The sequence below is a fragment of the Ambystoma mexicanum genome, chromosome 5q (genome assembly GCF_040938575.1).
Source record: "Ambystoma mexicanum isolate Mex_15411 chromosome 5q, UKY_AmexF1_1, whole genome shotgun sequence".
NCBI classification, from domain to species: domain Eukaryota; kingdom Metazoa; phylum Chordata; class Amphibia; order Caudata; family Ambystomatidae; genus Ambystoma; species Ambystoma mexicanum.
Genome location: NC_090933.1, coordinates 286,408,203 through 286,429,399, shown reverse-complemented (window position 1 = coordinate 286,429,399; position 21,197 = coordinate 286,408,203). Strand labels below are relative to the sequence as shown.

Below are 21,197 nucleotides of genomic sequence, written 5' to 3'. Positions count from 1 at the left end.
TGGGGTAGTGGAATGTTCTGCCCACCTGCTAAAATATAGTGGACTGAAGGCCTAGCGAAGGCTGGTGTCTTGGTCTGTACATTTTTGTAGATCAGGGCGTTTATTATTTTACCATTCTAGTGGGCAAAGAGGTCAAAGTGCCAGAGTCTGACACTAGTGAACCAATCTGTGTGGTAGTGTGTCACTCTTTTCCCATGGGACCTTTTCCTTGTGTGCCTGCACTGCATCAGATCCAAAATCCTTTTCTCCAAGGGATGGCTCGCCGGTGGCCCCTCAGCTGAAGAGCTGGAACGGTAGCAAAAAGTTGCATCTTGCTTTATATATGCTTACAGGCGTAGTCTAATATGCACTCGGAGATATGCATAGCCAGACCTCAGTCTTGCACCTGTTAAGCAGAGCCTCAAGCAGCCTCGGTAATGCTTACCCGAGTGAGCAATGGTACTGTCAGAAGGTCATTAATGGGATGGTGTTTGCAAGGACGGGCCCTCAATGCTAGCCATAGCCAGAGCCTCAGGAATATGCCAAGAAACAAGCTGCAGATGGGACTTGGATCACACTTGAGAAGTCTTAGGTCACCGAAGTTCCTTTGGATAATTCTGTGGAAGCACCCGACAGGGAGCGCCAGAATGAGCTGTGCCAAAGGCAGAACTCAAAGAGTCAAATGTGACATGACCAAAACCAAAGTCATTGGGTACTAAAGGACTGAGTTGGACGAACCTGGTAGAGAAACTACGGTCAGCTCAGCTCTCGTTGCTCACAGCAAATTCCTTGCTTATTAGTGGCACTATAGTGTTGTAGGCCTCAATGCCTCTTGGGCATGTATCTCAGATGGAGCAAGATCAAGCACACTGTGAAACTCACGGACATGGCATGCATGCTGGCAAAAAGAACAATAGCAATGGCATGGAAATCAAAAACAGGCCCACAATACACTAGGTGGAAAGGAGAAATGGCGCCATGGGCCGCTGCAGAAACAGAGGCGTGGGGGGCAGGGATGGCTGAAAACGCAGTGAAGGACAGCGTTACGTTTGGGGCATGGAAGGCTTTAATAAGGGACTTGTTCCTCCCATCGGACGACAAACCCCCCTGAACACAAGGAAACGAACGATGAAGCTACCTACACAACATAGATGAACACGGATGACGGACCCGCTCTAGCCACCACCCTAAAGCAGCACACCAAATGGAACAAGATATAACCCCGGAATGAGCTAAGATGCTGCAAAGCCTACTATACTAACGTAGACAGTTTGTGTTTGTTTGTTTGTGTTAAATTGGCAAGTTAACTACGAACATAGGCAGAAACATTGTAATGTTAATAAATGCAAATCACCTGTCAATGTGAGATAAAAATGCCAATAAAAAGATTTTAAAAATAAAAAAAAATTGTGTTGTGGGCCTCCACATATGGCTGCAGCCATTTCTTGAGTCTGAACATGGCACCGAGTCACAGAGTGCACAAGCTGGAAAATGATGCAATCGTACAAGACGAACATTTTGTGGTACTGCCTCAGAAAAACAGTACAGGGCAGCCACAGCACTAATTACTGCCAAACCGTGAAAGCTTACAGAGCAAAAAAAGAGGAGCAGCAAGGTACCCAGTAGAGTGAGGGAAAACATTCCTCCACCCGACAGTGGAAACCAGAAATGTTTAGAATATAAGCCACAGCCCTGCAAGAAGCACCTGATGGGCCCGAGAGCAGAGAAGAGTTTAAGGAGTTTGCATGCACCTTGTCAGTGGAGACTGGTGAGCCTGGACGCAATCTTCCATTTTCTTAGGCTCTGAAAGAAACGTGCTATTCTTGGGAGGACTGGATGGGTCAATGAGCCGTAGGTGCAGAAGCTTGGGCACACATGATTTTCAGAGTGTGTTTTGCGATCATGCCTGCTTGAGGTACATGAGGGAGTTGACAGGCAGCGGCAGTCTCGGGTGAGGTCTGTGATGGGGTGATTTAGACCAATGTGAGGTTGAGCTGGGTGATGGTCTTAAGCGAGGAGGGTCGTATTGAGTGATGTGCATGTGGTAAACTTGTCACGAACGAGGGATCAGGGAATGCAGAGGCGCAGGCCGATGATGGTAAGCATGTTAGGATGAGGAGAATATTCTGTTGAGTGGAACTGGGTTATCTGGAGCACTCACTTTTCCAACACATGTTAAGTTAGTTTCACGGAGGGCAGTGGCATGGTATAGTCTGAATGGTCATCGGTTATTGGCGTTGGGTGCCTTGTGATGTGTTGAAGGCGTGGTTGGTTGAGGGGGAATGTTCAGCAGTGGGTGCCTGATGTTGTGTGTGTGGAGGGCGGGGGGTCGGAATGGGTGCTTTGTGTACTAGGTTGTGTGCAGTAGTGTACGGTGCAGTAGAAAAAGCTCATGACTATGGGTCATCTTGTACAGTCTATTTCCAAAACCTGCAACCCTTCCACTATCCATTACACAGCATTCTCGGCGCATAATCTGGTTTGCGCTGCAGAAGACCCCCAAATAAACACATGCGCAAAATGAATCATCACATTCAACAGCATTACTGCATATTGGTGCCTAGATACTTACATCTACAAGCCAGATGTCGTCTTTGCGGTTATCCTTAAACCTAGTGAAAAATGAAAAGTCCTGTTATATAACTGCTGCAACATTGTCATGCATGTTAAGTGTCAGCATGCGATTACAGAAGACTTTCTATTAAAGTCAGCGAGGACACACCCATTTAACAGGTACTACTTACAGTTGAATCCTGTTTTTTTTCTTATTGTCCAAGACACATTTCGCGCGTCTGTATGTTACAACATGTGATTCTAAACAGACACAATAATGAAACCAAAAAACTCCTCCCCGGGTATTTTTTTCTAACACTTGAGACTGGGACATTTGCAGATGTGTGGCTCTGTTAAGTAACGCAGGTCACCAAAACATTTTTGTTGCAACTTGTTAACGTATTTATTAAACTATATTGGCTTTTAGTGTAAAGACTGGTGGGGGGTGTCTGTACTTCCGCTCTCTATATGGTAGAGGAGAGGCACAGAGGACCCCAGCCAAGATTCTCTATTATTGGTAATGTAGTCGAGCAATCAAGGCCTAGCTTCTCAGGAGGTGATGCAGGCTGGTTCTTAAGTACAGTGTAGTCCCCGAACCCCCACAAAGGAATGTCCACACACTGTATTACTGAAAATACAGTCTTTATATAATTAATATTCAAAAGGTATGTACACGATCACAATAACGCACTTTGTACTCGGAAATCAACAATGATAAATATATACAATTCTAAAGTGGTACCACCAATGTTATTGAATCTCATTAAAGTGCATCAACTGAACGGTTAAAATGTCACACAGATCAATAACGCAGAAAACAGCAATAGCGATAGGAAGGAAAGCAAGATGGTTGACACGGTAGGCAGACTACTGGCCCCTACCACTAGGTGCAGTTCTGTGTGGAGATTCCCCCCCTCCCCCACCTGGGCAACCTGTAAAATAAAGATATATAGCACAAGCCCAGTCCATATATTGTTCAACAACCTTATTTCCTCCTACTAAGGTTTTACCCCCCCCCCCCAATGTACCTGGTGGAGTAGAGTTCTTTGAAGACGCGTCTAAGAATTCCTTCTTGAGTGACTCCCTTTAAAGCAGGAGCCACGGATCGTCGAGAAGCATCGAAGATGGTGAACTTGTCGTCAACGGCGGCGATGAGAAGTTCAAGGGTGCCGAGACCCCAATGTCGATCCAGGCGGTGCTCGTCAGCGACGTCCTGCGAGGATGAGGTGTGCGGGGCACCTCTGCGATCGATTGTTCAGGACCACAAAGAGTTTCAGAAGACAAGGGCGTTGAGTCGTCGAAGTCGCCGTGGCCTTCAGGTGGCAGGAAACCCACCGGCGGATTCTCCTTGGCGCGTTGGTCATCCTCGACTTTCTCCGGCGGGACAAAGCGGTCGACGTTGCCGACAAGGGAGTCCTTCGATTCAAATGTTCTTAGGCAAAGGAGCGGGCGGCTCTGGTCGTCGGCGGCATGGCGTCAAGTGGTCCCCACGGCTGGGCAACAAAACTTCGACGGGCCTCCAGCTATTACACAAAACTGCGAACCCTGGTCGACGGCAATAGACTTCGACAGCGGCGAGGTCCGGGTGCTTTGCTACGTTCTCCTCAGCGGTCCCGTCTCGGGTCTACAGCCTTTCAAGGCTCTGACTTCCAGGGAACTTCGGCGAAGGTTAGCGGTGCTCGATGGTCCCTCGGAGCACGGGAAGAGGGTGCCTTACCTGGTCCTCTCTCGGATCAGTCCTTGAAGAGTTCGGCAGCTTTCAGATCAGGTCAAAGCAAATGCAACAGCAAGTCTTCGTCTTCCAGCTGGGCGTCGAGGATCAGCAGTTCCAGTTACTCTTCAAGTGTAGACACAGCTTCTGAACAATTTCAGTTGGTGAGAGGTCCCCAGATATACTATCTTGTCTCTCATCCACACTGCTGAGTCACTCTCAGCAGCCAATCATACAGAAGGGCATTCATGCAGTCAGCCAGCCAATCAGGCACACAGTGCATTCAGGCCATCCTCCTCCCTCTCAGACACTCACAACAAGGAATGTGGATTGGGACAAGTACCCAGCCATTCAACAGTACACACTGCATTCAGGCAGTTTCGGGTAGGGCTGTCTCAGTCTTTGTCTCTCATACCAGAAACCAGACAGCAACAACAAGAAGTGCATATTGGTCACACACTCCATTCACCCAGGTCCCACCCACAGGGCGTACCCACAACATACAGTCACTGGGAAGGCTCCAGTCAGTCTGGACTGGACTTCACAACAACACCATATATGGAACTTCCACCCAACAGTCAGTCAGGGGGAAGGGACAGAGCCAGGGCTTCCCAGGACTTTGGGAAAACAAGGTAATAGGTAATAGAAAGCAAGAGGCCCCAGGGGCCATCTTGTTTTCCATCAGGAATCAACTGATTCCAATGGCAGGGCCTGGGTATCCCAAAATGGAGGATACTCAGCGCACCTGCCAAATTCAGCATGGAGCTGCCACCAGCCCATACCCTGCTCTGCGGGCCACCCACAGGTGCCCAAAAAACATACACTAGAGGCACACGGTTGTACCCCCACCCATGGGTGCCGTAAGGGTATCCCACGGGTCTGTTCGCCAAACCAAAAGAGAGAGAGCTGCAACGCCAGGAGTCCCACATGAACTCCTGCGCGGGAAACACGACAGAACACACGATAAAAAGCTAGTAAAGGACAAGGATACGGAGGCCCTGTCCCTCCGATGCACTTCCAGCATCACATATAGAACAAGGGAGGGGTCATTATTGTGGTATAATGACCCGGCACCAAGCTATGGCCCGAGGCAAAGCCAAGGTGTATACGTTGGGCAAGGGCATTATCCAAAACAATAAAGACCCCTCCTGAGGTCTATAAGGCTGTGTTAGGAAAGAATTCTTTAGGCAACTTTCCCTCCATATGCTATAGACCACCAAACATTAGTGAAGCCTTCAGCTTCACTCCCCTGGCCTTTTAGTCATTTTGTTACGGGGAAACTAATCAGGCCTTCAGTACTGGCAAACTAGATTTCCCTGGGGGGCGTAGCAGCCATGTGAAGCAGACGTGATCACTTAGGGCTCCTGCTGATCCGGCATCGAGTAGCTCTGTATTACAACTTTATGAAGCCTGAAGCAACTCAAAATGATGCTACAGTAGCAGTAAACATCAAGGAGGCTGTGTGCTGGGAGAGAAGCTCTGAAACGCCTCCTAAGACGAGTCACACCATGCCACAGAAGCACAGGGGCAAACGGAAGAAAAAGAAGACGGCCTCAGAGGATTATGAGACACAGAGAAACAATAGAGCTGGAGAACGCTACTAAGGGCATGTAGCTGTGCCACCAGCAAAGCGGGTGCAGCGACCACCAGGAAGCACAGACTAAGGCAAGAATAGAACCACGGCTGACAGATCTCCGGGAGCTGTTGCAGGCAGAAGGCTGGCGGATTGATGACCACAGCCCAGTGCCGCAAATATAGAAGACCGACGACCCGAAGTGTGGTGTAGCCGGGTTGCGACAATGGCCCATGGGGAGTGCTGTGGGACAGTGTAGCAGACAAAAGAGGTGAGACTGCAGCAGTCCGACCACAGGAACGGGCACCTTGGCCAGTAGGAAGTTGGCAGAAAATGCACCCCTACTGACAGACACGAACAGACAAGCAGGAGTGTGGAATTGAAGGCGGACTCTCTCCCTGAAAGTGGCAGAGGCAGCAGCAGAGGAAGCGTTGGCTGAGCGGAGCCGGCAAAGAGGCCTGTACGTCCCAGAGGCCTACGGTGAAGGCGGTAAGGAGTGGAAGGTGGGGGGGGGGGCAATTGCTTAAGTATCAAACGGAATAGGGCACCCTCCACATCACCCTCGACACACGAACGCAGCACTACAAATTGACATTGTCAGCCACCAGAATAGACAAAGCTGCCCGAGGGTGAAACCAGAACACCCTCCTGCGAGACAATGGGTAGTGGAGACATAGGTGCAAGCCCCGCTCAGGGTGTGTGAAGTGGGACGATCATAGCGGGCGGACTAGCAGCCAATATAAGCTGTGGGGCAAGACAATTCATATGGGGGGGTTGCACAACAGGCCCCCAATAGATACTCAGAGAAAGTTACAAACAACATTGTGGAGGGGCGAACGCACTCACACAGTGTTTCGAAGTGGACAACACCCTGTGGGTCTTCCCCCGCCATCACAAATCACCAGACTGAGAGGGTGAAAAGACAGACCCACACTCGTACTGTTGGAATTGAAATAATATTATTCCTCCTATCGCAGTAATTGAATGTGTATTGGCCTACGCCAAGTTGTCTAAAATATCATGTAAATAGACTCCGCGGCAAGGTCTTGACCTTAACGAAAAATAATGTAAGTCGCCATCTTGGATTTAGCCGCCATTTTAGGTTCTCTTGTAATGTGGAAGTCACCCTGAACATCAAAATGGAGGCTGAATGACATTCTGAGTGAGATTCTAGCCCTTGTGACCTCCGCACACACGAATAGTTAATATGCCTGCAGGCCACTTGTCGGGGTCGCAAACTGAGACCTTGTCCTATCCCTGACCTATGTGTAAATGAACAACTGTATCAGCGGAACTGATCAAAATGCATACATTATAGGATTGACCTGGCAAGGAACCTTAGGCCTGATCCCAAGAATGGTTAACCCGCGAGGGGGTTGGCCAAGGGCTGGATAAAGGATATAAAAGCCTAAGTATTCCGAATGTACGGTCTCTCTACTAATGCATCGAACCCTCGTTGAAGTTTGTTACGTTACTCTGAGAGCCGAATAGCTATCCGTTTGTCAATTGACTTTGGTAACATGTGTTGGTGTGTTTCTTTTGGGCTTCCCAGCCTCATATCAATGTTTATGTTTTCACAGTTGGCGCCCGAACAGGGACCCTCAAGATTGATGCCGGATCATTGAAGGTTGACGCAGACTGTCGAACCGGGATCGGACGGTGTGATGCTACGGGCCCGACCGAACGAGACGCGATACCTCGGCAGCGCTGCACGATCCGATCCTTGGACGATAGTCGTGTGGTCTGACACGGCATCTTGACGAGGGTCCATTTTTGAGGCGTGCAGATTTGTCGAAACCACCAAACACAAGGTAAAATACGCTAGGTAAGTTCTTTGATAAACCGTACGGTCCTCCTTAGGTTTGGTCAGGTGCAGTCGTGACCCGGCTCTTAATTTAACCCTGACAATTTGAATTTGGCGTATTGTATCTGCAGACACAATTATTGACCAGGTAACACCAATTTTTTGTAAATTGCCTGGGAAATTGTCTAGCTGCTTTAGGGCTCTGTTCCGCAGTGATCGACAATCTTTGGAATTTAGCCACCCGGCACGACAGGAGGGGTCGCCGGCATGTACTATGTACTGTAAGTATGGCATTGGTAGTATAGTATTTAATGAGATTTGGCACAGACAGACCAGACATGCCTCCGAATTTCAGTGGCCAATCAATGGCAGTTTTGAGATCCCCCGTATTGAATACCTAGAATCAGTCTTGCTAAAAAAGAAGGCTAGACCTGCAGCCTTTGATGTTTTACAGAATTGGAAAAAAGAAGCGTTACAGCAGCTTAAAAGTAGGGATAAACATGCACGCCGTCATAAAACAAATGCCGAAAAAGCGTTGTTATATGATAAAGAAAAACATTCGGAATCAGTTAAAAATATGGATAGGGCTTTTTCATTTGGAATTTACCCCTCTAAAGATTTTCATGTTTCTGAAGAATTTATTGAAAAATTGTTAAACGAACGCAGGCCTGGTGCCTCTGCGCCACCTCTGTATGATCCTTTCTTGGGCGCTCTGCCCATTCCTACTGTTGTTCCTGCTTTTATTCCTGTTCTCCCTGTACAACCTATTGTTCCTATTCCTCTAGTTGTTGTTCCTCCATCTATCGCACCGCCCCTTCCATCTGTGCCGATAGTTGCACCTTTATTAAATTTACCTGCACCTTCGCTCCAGAGTGGTCCCGTATTGACTGAAGTTGATCAAGGTGCAAAATCAAAGATCGTCACTCGTAATACTGTTTCTGCAGATAAGAAACAGGAATTGTTTGCATGGGCTAAACACTGTATGGAGAAAGGTGATCAAATTAACGTTTTTTCCACATTATCTAATTTGAACAATTTTCCCCGAGAAAAACGTTTTTATCGAAGGTTTGGGGACTCATTTATGTGTGATGTGGGGTAGATTACAAAATTCGGATCTTCCACAAGGGGTGAGAGATCTAAATGCAGAAAGTATATGGTCATGGTGGAAGGTTGTTTGAGTATAGGAAGGACTTTGAAAAGTCACGAGATGAGGATGATGAAGACGATAGTATGTATGTACAGAAACGGTTCCTTCCGTGTCATAGATCGGCACCTGAGGAAGTACGAATTTGTACCAAAGATGCGATTCGATGGATCTCGGATTCATCGATTCCGCCAGATGAAGTATATGACACGTATAGTCAGTATACAGTAGAAATGCAAAGAAAGGTAATTCAGGTAATGGTACAATACCTGCAAGAAGAATGTGTAAGAAAGAAGGTTAGTTGCCCCATAGAATTGTTGTGGATTTGTAAAAGGGCTTTTTCGCCCGACACTTCTTCGGCTGCCTTAGCGCTCGACCTGGCTCTGTTGCTTAGTAAGCGGCCGGAGGTACCTATATCTCAGTTGCCTATGAGAGAGGTTCCTCCGACCTTTGTCCCAAAAGTTGAGATTCCCGCCAACGCTGGGACTGGTGCCCCCGCTGTGGATATCCCTGTACATTATGTATCACAATTCATTCACGTCCCGTTTCCACGACAGGAAGTGAACACTATTAGACAATCAGTTCCTGTCATGATGCCCGCTTCCGGGGAGCCGGTTCAAGCCCTGCGTCCCCGAAAGCGGACATCCAGTCCCCAAGGAAGGACCCAGCAACCCCTTATAGGGGCCCTTTGGACAGTGTCCTGGCGCCTAAGGCGCCAGGCTCATAAAAGACATCAGTCCTGGCGTCATAGGCGTCAGGCTCATTATGGGAGTGCTTGGGTGCACTTACCTGATGCAGACCATGCTGCAGGATCCCGGCCTCCTTGAGGCCTGAAAGGAACTACTTTACCATCCGGGCATGGTCGGGGAAGGATACATACCTGGAACTTCTTCCAAGGCTATTTAAACCCCACCCGAACAGCCACACGTGCTTCGCGTTGTTCTGCATCTAGCAGCTGGACGCTCACCGTGTCTGCTCCTGCATCCTGACTTCTGCCACACCTGCCAGCATCCTGGATCACCTGCAAAGGAATAGAAGAAGAGAACAGAAGAAGGAAAAGTCCTTACCTGCTAAAACCGCATCCCGGAGACATCTCGCCGACAATCCTGAAAAGGAAGACTTATTTAAAAGCTCATCGCGTCGATCGCTGCAGCGCCGCATTCCACTCACCTTTACAGGGCGCCTCCATGTTCAGCAGCGATCAACAGGATTTGCAGTCACGCCCCAGCGCCTAGGGAGAAAAAGACCAGAACAAAAAGGTGAGAGAGAGAAGGGAATAAGGAAAGCTAAATCTCCATGTTAAGACTTACCTGTTGATTCATTCCCTCTCCATTTCGGGTCCGCGCCGCCTCCTGGCATTTCCGGACCCCGGCCCCTAAGGGGAAAAAGAGACATCAGCGTTAATGAGCGAATGAAAAGACAATACCAAAAAAACGCTCATTAAAGACTTACCTGATTTCTACAAGGATTTCACCTCTCATCTCGGGTCGGTGTCTGTTCCCCGGCATTCCGTACCCCGGCCCCTATGGGGAAAAAGACACTAGCATTAGTACATTAATGCATGGACACAAGGGGAACCTCTTATCAAAAAAACTTACCTGGAAGCCAAGCAAGTTTGGTTCTCACCAATCCGAAAATCCAGTGAAGTAACTGGATACCAACGCGCCCCTGCATCAGAAGCAGCCTGGAGAGCTCGTCCTTCCAGACCCGAAGGTGAGACGCTATGAGGAATCACAGAAGGGTTTCGAGGAGGGTGAGAGGGGAAAGTGGGAGGCCGATTGCATTACCCCGCAGACAGTTAATCCCCTATTTTCGCCTACAGAAGCATACTTCTGCGAGCGAGACAAGCCAGATTTGGGGGCCCGGTCCAGTCCGTCTTCCGAACCCTGCGCATCACCTTAGAAGAGGTCACAGCAGCGCGAACCAGGCCAGCGCCTCCGTGGGAGTCAGGTGAGCGTTACAGTTCCCGATATCAGGAAAAACCCGACAGGGTTTTACAAAGAGATAGAGTCCGTCTTGCAGTCCTCTGTGTTCACCTTAAGTGATATTGATTTGCTATTCCCTGTACTCCTACCCGTAGATGTATGGAAGCAGGTTCGGACAATAGACGATGTGCCAGGGTTGGGAGATACGTGGGCTAATATGATTAGGATTGATGGGGAAAGACCAGCAGGTGAGAAACCACCACAGGTAATACTCACTTTGCCTGATAGAATTGTCGCAAAATTAAAAACTAGAATTCCAGAGAAAAGAATTATTTGGGACAAGCTTACGGCCTGTGTTCAAGGGAAAACTGAAGGCGCCACCGAATTCTTTAACAGATTCGAGCAGGTATTTTCCGACTTCAGTGGGCAGGATTTGGGTACAGAATCTGGGAAAAGGTTGTTTGTGGACAAATTTGTACGTGGATTGTTGCCCGACATCCAGTCACAGATTACGTCCTCTGAGAGCGCTTGGCAGGCAAATTCTCAATCTGAAGTTTTGCACATGGCTCAGTATTATGAGAACCGTGTTAATAATGAGAAAGAGTAAATAGAAAAGAGGAAGGGAGATTTGAAAACCAATGTATTATTACAACAAATTGTTAGAAACCCCAGATGAGGCACGACACAGACTAGAGGTCAGTATCTCCCAAAAGGAAATGCTCCTTTGGGTTCTGTGAATAGTAATCAATGTGCTTATTGCCGCCAGGAAGGTCATTGGCGAGCACAGTGCCCCATCCTTCGACAAAGGTCAAACAGAGCGTTTGGGAGTATGGGTAGACGACCTAGCGGCCGCCCTGGAGCGGGGGGCTCTGATAGAGGTCAGTTTTTGCAAGATCCTCAGCAACCTTTTTCACGGGAAAATCAGACCTCGAGTGTGGACTCGAGGAACATATTTGATCACCCTTCTGCTGCCTATCTTTCTGAAGAGCTTCCTTCTGACGATACTCTATTTCATTAGGACTGCCCGAAGCAGGGTTTGGAACCTTCACCTATTCCCGTTAATCAGAAAGGCCCCTAAGTTGAATTATTAGTAGGGAATAGGAAACACCAGTTTTTGATAGACACTGGAGCACAGAAGTGCTCCATTGATCATTCTCGGGTTCCAAACATTCCACTGTCAGGGCAAACAAATGTTTCCGTAGGGTTTTCTGGTATACCAATTGTCTGTCCGGTTTCTTCACCGGTGTCTTTCTTTGGGTCCCTTTACGGACCATTGCCCTTTTCTTCTCACTTCGAACTGTGGAGAGAATTTGCTGGGGTTGAACTTGTTAAAGAAATTGAATGCAGTAATTCATTGTTCCTCTGATGGAGTACGGCTGACGGTTTCACCACAGCAACTTCCTGATTCTCAGTTTCTGATTCAACCTTTACCTCCCGAGTTTAGCATTGTCCCGGAATGTTTATGGGCGGTTGACGACAATGATGTTGGGGTACTACAGATTGAGCCCGTTAAGATAGTTTTGAAACATGGAGTTAAACTACCATGCATTCCGCAGTATAAAATATCAGTTGAGGGCGAGCGTGCTTTGAAATGCATTATCTCCGATTTTGTGCATCGTGGGGTGATCGAGGAGATTACAGGTAGTTTGTGTAACAGTCCGATCTTGCCTGTATACAAGAAAGGCAACAATGCAATCCCATACCGGTTCATAATTGATCTTCGTGCTATTAACAGAGTTGTCGCCCCACAATTTCCAATCGTGCCTGATGTGACGACGATATTGACAATGATCCCTACTACGGCTACGCACTTCAGCGTTGTGGATTTAAAAAATGCTTTCTTTAGCATCCCTATACATAAGGAAAGTAGATATTTGTTTGCGTTCACCTTGGGGGGACGCTCATTTACATTTACTAGGGCACCTCAAGGGTATACTGAAAGTCCAAGCATTTATAGTAGAGCTTTGAAAGAGCAGCTCGACACCCTTGAATTGCCACCTACTTGTACACTGCTTCAATATGTTGATGATTTGCTTTTGGCTGCAGACTCTGAAAGTGCTTGTAAAGAAGGCACTATACTGTTGCTTGTTCATCTAGCCAAAAATGGTCATAAAGCTTTGCTCAAAAAATTTCAATATTGTTGTCAGGAGGTCGCCTATTTAGGGTACCTCCGGTCAAAGGAGGGGAGGAGATTGACACCTGAAAGAATAAAACACATTTCTGGCATGTCTGTTCCAAATACACAGAAGGAAGTCAGAGCCTTAATAGGTATGGCTTCTTACTGTAGGTTGTGGATACCGAACTTTTCGCTAGTGATAAAACCGATGTTGGCTTTGACAAAGAAGGGCATTTCTCTGCCACTGCCATGGGAATCGGAACATCAACGATCATTTGAGCTTCTCAAAACCGCGTTATGCTCTGCACCGGTTCTGGGTACTCCAAATTATGACAAGGCCATTGTGTTGTTTGTGCATGAATGTGATGGATGTGCTTTGGCTGTGTTAACACAGGAACACGGAGGGAAGAATAGGCCGTGCGGCTACTACTCCTCCGCCCTTGATCCTGTCGCATGCGCTTTACCAAGATGTTTGCGAGCTGTCGCTGCTGCTGCCGCGTCTGTAAAACAGAGTGAGGGAATGGTCCTAGGCCATGATTTGATTTTGATGGTACCTCACTCTGTAGATATCCTATTGAACAAAACCCAAACGCAACACCTCACCTCTGCACGGTTAACAAGGTATGAATTAATTCTGTTTGCCCCTCACATTCAAATTAAGAGGTGTTATGTTCTTAATCTGGCTGAACTCTTAACTTTCCCGCAAAACACTGTTTGCGGTGACGAAGAATTACATGATTGCCTGTATACCACTGAACAAGAAACGAAGGGCAGGATAGATCTTATAGAAACTCCTTTGGACAATGCAGAAGGGGAGCTGTTTTGTGATGGCTCCTGCTTCAAACTTTCAGATGGTACATCTACAGCTGCTTATGCAGTTACTACATTGAGTAAAGTTGTTGAAACTTAGAGAATTTCGCATAACTCCGCGCAGGCCGCAGAGATTATAGCATTGACCCGAGCTTGTGAACTCTCCGAAGGGCGTATAGTAAATATATATACTGATAGCCAGTACGCCTTTGGGGTGGCTCACAACTTTGGGAGGCTCTGGTCGGAAAGAGGGTTCCTGACCTCACATGGGACCAAGATCCAGCATGGCCCCTTGATAGTGCAATTGCTCTCGGCACTCTCGCTCCCTAGGCAGTTAGCAATCATGAAATCTGCAGCACATCGTAAGGTCATAGATGATGTGGGAAAAGGGAACGTCTTTGCGGACCTGATAGCCAGGGAAACGGCCACAGACCTTAGCACAGACATGTATGCGCTAAGGGAAACAAAAGATGCCTATGTAATGGATGAAGGTATTGGGTCTGTGCGGGATATTCAAACTGATGCTACAGTAGAAGAATCTAAAAGGTGGGCCGAAGGAATGGGGAGACTAGATGATGATGGGTGTTGGGTGGATACATCTGAAGGAAAATGGTTGCTCCCCGATTCATATGTACTGGCAATGGTTATGATGGCACACGGTCCTACACATGTGTGTGCTCAGCAGATCACAAAAATGTTAGAACAAGTTTGGGTGAATAACAAGATTCCGGAGATTGCAAAGCATTATGTTCGGAATTGCATGATCTGCTTACAGCACAATATGGGTAAGGGGACAGTAACTCCAAGGGGAAGCTTTGGGCCCCCTTCTGTTCCCTTTGAGGTCATTCACTTTGATTTTATTGAAATGGAACGGTGTAACAATCTGAAATATGTTCTTGTAATTATTTGTGCCTTCAGTAAATGAGTCGAGGCTTTCCCCGTTAAAGATGCTACCGCCATGACCACTGCAAAGATTATGGTAAAAGAATTCTTTCCTCGATTTGGGCTCCCAAGGGTAATTTGGTCGGACAATGGTCCTCATTTTGTTGCAGCAGTAATTTTGCAGATATGCACAGCTTTACATATTGAGAAACGATTTCACTCAGCTAGACATCCTCAAAGTGCTGGGTTGGTGGAAAGACATAATGGTATCTTAAAGAATAAGCTTACAAAAACATGTGCCGATACCAAACTGAAATGGCCAGATGCCTTACCTATTGTATTATTGGCTATGCGTACCACACCTCAAACTAAGACTGGGCTTTCTCCATTCGAGGTAGTGATGGGGAGACCTGCTAATATTTGGGGTCTCCCAAAACCTAAAGCCCTGAGAGAGGTGGAAAATGTATTGCTTGTAGACTACTGTAACCAGTTAACTAAAAACCTGTATTTCATTTATCACCAGGTGTTTTCAGCTTTACCTGTACGGTTCATGGGCCCAGGACACGATATACAGCCTGGAAGTTGGGTCCTAGTGAAGGCCTACGAAAGGTCTTCCTGTCTCGCTCCTCGTTGGAAGGGACCCTACCAGGTGCTGTTGGTCACTCGGACAGCAGTGCGGGTGGCTGGAAAGAAACACTGGATCCACGCGACGCATGTCAAGAAACTTCCTCACCCGACGCCACACGTTACAGAAGAAGCAGAACCCCTCGCTGATGCTACAATCCCTGATCTTGGAGTAGCAAACAGCGCTGTGAGTGCGTCGGAGAATTTCTCTGAGCCCGTGGAGCTTGGGGAACAGTCCATTTCGTCTCCGCACTCTTTTGAAAAATCACTTCTGGAAAATACTGTTTCAAGCTCTGCGACTTCAGTCGTCTCCGATACGTCACTTCCCTCAGGAAGTGACGACACCTTATTTTCGGACCAAACAATCTTGGGTACCACCAGGTACAACCTTCGACGAAGAAAATAGAACTACGGCACGGGTTTTTCCATGCATTTGAGAAAGAGAAGTGATCGAAAGTTTCTTTGTATAAGAAAGTTTCTGTTGAACAAAAGGGAAAAAAGGGATTCTGCTGGCTAGGGTTGGGAAGGACTAAGAAATTGCGCGACCGTAGCGTCGCCAGCAACGAACATTGGGGTCGTCGATTGAGGAACTACAATGCCTGCCACATCCACTGCTGCTCCCCGCATTGGACTTGTGAATAAGGGGGTGACCAACTTGGACAATGAACAATGTGCCTGGGCCCCGAAAACGTACTGCTGTGTTTTGATAACGATAATTGTTATTTTTGCAATTACTGCTGTAGGACTTTGGTACTTTGAAGAAATCTATCCTCTAAAACCTTTACTACCGACCGAGATTGTACCGACTGCTTTGACTCCCTCTGTACACCTTCACACTCTGTCCCCTAGAGACTTCCAACAAAGACAAAAGTATCATAACACTCTAATGATAGTAATGAATGCAACGCATGCCATTTTTAATAAGAGTAATTGTTGGATTTGCACTCATTTACCGCAACATGGGAACAAGGGACTGGGATCGTATATTTACCCTTTACCTTTGACGACTGCTTGCTATGCCTCTCTTAGAGCACTATTCTTTGGCCGTTGGAATGATAGCATCTCAGGGAACTTTGATGGAACTAATTTGAATGATTTCGAGAAACGTGAATTAACTCCCCTGGGATGCTCGCTTTTTGCAAATAGAAGTAAACCTAATGTCGCTTCTATTAGGCCGTCTGATAAACTGTCTCTTCCTTTTCAAACTTTAATTTCCTTTAAAATGGCTCCGATAGGCAATAAGGACGCCGTGCCTCCTTCTTACTCTATAAATCGTAGCCCTGACTCAGTCCCCTTTTTTGTACAAAGAAATGGCACTCGGCCAATGGGAGATTTTGAAGGTTGTATGAACATTGTAAATTTGACTGGAGAAAACAGGCCTCTGTATGTAGGGGGGCCGGTTTATTTTGTTTGTGGTAGTTTAGCATTTCCCTGGTTGCCCAAGGATTGGCAGGGAACCTGTTATTTAGGAATCCTGTTACCCGGGGTATTTGTAGCTAGTATATTGGAGGTTTCTAATGCTCGCCCACGGCGGGACAAGAATGGAGATACCCCTGGGCAAGTATTGGGAGATATAGCAAAATCAGTTGTGCCCTTTTGGGGACAAATAACAAACTCTGAGAACATTAGGGGATTAGCAAAGGTACTGGAGAGAACGATCAACCAGACCACGGACATACTCTACAATATGACACTAGAACAAAAAGCAATAAGATTGGTAGCACTCCAAAATCGGATGGCATTAGATGTCATTCTGGCAGAACGAGGTGGAGTATGCAAATTAGTGGGGTCCGCTTGCTGTGTTTTTGTTCCAGATTCCTCGCCGACAATTTTTAAAGCAATACATAACTTGCATACTCTTAGTTCTGAAGTACATATCCCTGTAGGAGATTGGAATCTTAGTACCTGGTTCTGGGATTCTTTATGATCTTGGGGTTGGAAGGTGCTTTCTGTTATTCTAGTTATTTTGGGGATCCTGCTATTCCTTTGTTGCTGTTTTCAATGTCTTCCGAGTATATGTGGAATGCTAGGGGGATGTTGTGCCCAAGCAGTGAGCACAATAGGGCATAGAATGTATGCCCCAGATACAGCATCCAAAGAGTTTGTGTTACAAGAGGTTCTGATGAACGACCTAATGGCTATAGATATAACAGACAATGATTCGGGATGTATGGATGACAACAAATGGAGTTATTTGCAAAAGTATTAGAAATGATATTAGCACTTGGCATAGGCCAAAAGGAGGGTCTGTTGGAATTGAAATAATATTATTCCTCCTATCGCAGTAATTGAATGTGTATTGGCCTACGCCAAGTTGTCTAAAATATCATGTAAATAGACTCCGCGGCAAGGTCTTGACCTTAACGAAAAATAATGTAAGTCGCCATCTTGGATTTAGCCGCCATTTTAGGTTCTCTTGTAATGTGGAAGTCACCCTGAACATCAAAATGGAGGCTGAATGACATTCTGAGTGAGATTCTAGCCCTTGTGACCTCCGCACACACGAATAGTTAATATGCCTGCAGGCCACTTGTCGGGGTCGCAAACTGAGACCTTGTCCTATCCCTGACCTATGTGTAAATGAACAACTGTATCAGCGGAACTGATCAAAATGCATACATTATAGGATTGACCTGGCAAGGAACCTTAGGCCTGATCCCAAGAATGGTTAACCCGCGAGGGGGTTGGCCAAGGGCTGGATAAAGGATATAAAAGCCCAAGTATTCCGAATGTACGGTCTCTCTACTAATGCATCGAACCCTCGTTGAAGTTCGTTACGTTACTCTGAGAGCCGAATAGCTATCCGTTTGTCAATTGACTTTGGTAACTGTTGTAGCTTTTTAATAAAGCACTTGTATGTCCTTTGTAACCTGTGTTGGTGTGTTTCTTTTGGGCTTCCCAGCCTCATATCAATTTTTATGTTTTCACAGTACGATTGGACCCCGGTGATTGAGGACCACCACGAGGGGAGAGGGAAAGTAACATCCACTCTAAGGCCCCCAGCCAAGAAAAAACCTGTGCGAAGCCGCAACGAAAGAAAAGTCTGGGAGTGGGGCTGCACCTGGTACAACAGGCCTTGGAGGGAAAATGGAGATAAGTGTGTTTGCACTGAGTGTAAGGGGCACTGGTACCCGAGCAAATTAACCTAGAGGAAAAAAAAAAAATAAAAGACTATAAATGGCAGAGAAGGCCATAGGGGCATAACGAACTGGCCAAGCAGACCCCGGGGTTCCCCCCTGTCCTAACAGAAGGCACCTGCAAGGAAACGCACAAATGCTAGTCACAGGAAGACGGCAACATTGACAAGTATCAAGACCAGCCGGATAGCCTGGGGACCCAACGGCTCTCATCGTACCGGGCTGTGGTTCAAGTGGAAGGACCACGAGCAGAGCGGGATGCAGTACCCTGGGATCCTTAACAATTAATAGTACATCATGAGGAGAACCAGTGGGGAGGAAGGCTATACAGAGGCGGCCTTAAACAGCGAGAAACAGCATGCTGAACGACAGTGAGGGGTTGAGGTCCATGCTCCAGTTATAGGCTATGTGTATGTATTATTAGTTTGCTGTATTAACAATTGGTGTTTCAATAATTGTGTTTTGTGATGCATGGAATAGTTGACGAGAGGTGCACCTCTGATGTGTAATCTCTAGAGGGAGAGAGGGAAATAGCTGCCTACTTCTTGGGATGGGAGGTGTGGTACTTCGTACAAGGAAATATTCTCCAGCAGTCCATTCTTACATTTCTCACCCAAGTTTGTTTTTCATACAACAGTACTCATATCTATCTGTAATCATTCTCTTACAGCTAGATAGTCTCCCAGGGAGCCCAATATGCAAGATTCCTCAGTAACGTCAAAGGCATTAACCAGGATGGCCAACACTTCCAAGTGGCGATCCTGGCAGGACTGCAGGACTTCATTGAAACCCTCAGGTCGGTCTAAGCCCATGGTGGGTGACAAAAGGACTGGCCCTTAAGGTGTAGGTCCATGCTGAGGAGCACATTGGATGAGTTGTTAGGCAGATGTACTCAGAGGGGAGATGTTGTCCTACTTCAGCAAAAATATTTCGGCAGCGGGAGCTGTGTGTCGATGGCGTCGACTCGATGTCCCTTGAAGGCCTCCGTCGAGGAGGTCATCGGAGGCATATACAACACACGCAGTGCCTATTGGCCTCAGCTCCGCTCCTCCCCTTTAACAGCAGAAATACCTGCAAAACACGGGAGATTGAGCGACATATTTAGGAACCCAGGTACTGCTCCAAATGGAGCAGGGATCTAGTCTGGAGACAGTGTATGCTTAATCACTGCCTAGTTTAAAAAAAAACCCTCCTTGAAAGTGCAAACCATGTCCTCCAAATGGCCCCACTGGTTTAGAGACTACCCGTTATGACAAATCCCCAGATATCATCACTTCTCCTCTAGAGGGAGCTCCTCAACATGAGGCCAGGCTGCTACCCGATAGTCCGCCTGGGGGTGGGCTTAGCGGGTGGATCTCATGCCGAGGGAAGCCCCCTATGGGATTAGTCACTACCTGGGGAGAACATGATATCCCCACAGCCCACCTTAACCTACTCCCCCTTCCTCACCAGCCTATAACAATACCATTCTCACTGTTCCCATGAGTTTCTCTTATACTGCCAGTATTGGAAGTACTGTGAAGAGGAAGAGCAAGGGCTATGCGAACAGAGTTCCCCTGCCTAATACCACGACAAGGATGGACTCAGTTCGTCCTTGGGGTTCAATTGGTACTCGGACGAGGAGGCGGCGTGAAGTACTTACAAGTACTGCACAGAACCAAAAGGGAACAGTCTAGTCAATATGGACTTGATCAGTGTATAAAAACGGAGGAAGGACTCAGACTAATGGCGAGCCCTCCCTGGAGGAACCAGGAGCCCAGAGAAGGAAGCGATTGAGAGAAAGCAGACCGGGGCACCACGAAGGGAGCACGCCACCACGACTAAGGTCTGCAGCGAAGTGACCGCTCCATTGAAGCGGCTCCTGGTTCCCCATTGAATCGTCCGAAAGTGCAGAGCAGGAAGCACGACTGCTGAAACAACATTTCCCTTACTGAGCTACCACAAGAAGAAGGGAACTGCTGACCAGCAAGGAAAGATCGAGGCGGGCCAAAAGCATCACGGAAGCCCTGACAGCATTGCGGACCACAGAGCAAGTTAGGCAAGAGCATTGCTAAAGGGTATCAAGGCAATGGTGTAGAAGCTGGGAACCTGGAAGGAAACAAGTGTCACGGGTCTAGGACACCAAGCCCGAGAATGTAAAGAGATCTGAAAGCATCAGAGTAGTCTCAGTACCTGGCAGGGGAGTATACCAGGTGGACTGAATGCGGTGAGAATAAAGTGAGAGTCTGGGACCCCATGCATAAAGGAGAGCAAGGCCTCCAAGTTAATCTCCAAGTTAATCATCATAGTCTCAGTATCTGGCAGGGGAGTATACCCGGTGGACTCCATCTATGAGTTTGGGACCCGCACCCATAAGGCATCTGTGTTGATCCTCATATTCATAGTACCTGGTAGGAGAGTATACCAGGTGGATTGTGCATGCGAGTCTGGGACCCGTGCCCACTGAAGTATCATCAGCAATCTTGATAGTCACAGCGCCTGATAGCGAAGGAAGCCAGGTTAACTGTGAGACTAACAAGTGAAAGGAAGGTTTACCCTCAACACAGTTCTGGAAGCATTGCAAGTGTAATACATGGTCAAGTGGAAAACCCTTTAGAACCCACCATGATAAGACGTCATTTTCAACATCCTAAGGAACCTGAGACCGACCTGGGGAAGGAAAACAATCCCCCCCAAGAGTTTTTAAACATTGTGATGATAAAAGACTGTCTGTACCCGGGCAGAGAGTGTGTCCAAGAAACCTTTTGAGACTTTGTTTTGACGTTTTACCCTTAACGAAGAACATCTCATTTTTTCTATATACTGAAGGTGGGAAAATCAGAGTGAGAGAGCGAGACATCCTTCTGAACTGATACAATCCTTTTTCTTTAGTTGATTTAGAATGTAAGGGAAGGAAATAGGTTTCTGACAAGACAGTGGACTATTTACACTTGACAGAA

At 47.2% G+C, this 21,197-nt stretch overlaps 1 protein-coding gene across 1 annotated transcript in view; it reads right to left on the bottom strand.

The window, feature by feature from the left end:
- Positions 1 to 21,197, bottom strand: part of TMX3 (thioredoxin related transmembrane protein 3) — a 495,045-nt gene that overhangs the window by 361,167 nt on the left and 112,681 nt on the right. Inside the window, exon 3 of the mRNA XM_069620785.1 lies at positions 2,552 to 2,591. Within this exon, the coding sequence (XP_069476886.1) occupies positions 2,552 to 2,591 (40 nt within the window). The remainder of the gene's footprint in view (positions 1 to 2,551; positions 2,592 to 21,197) is intronic.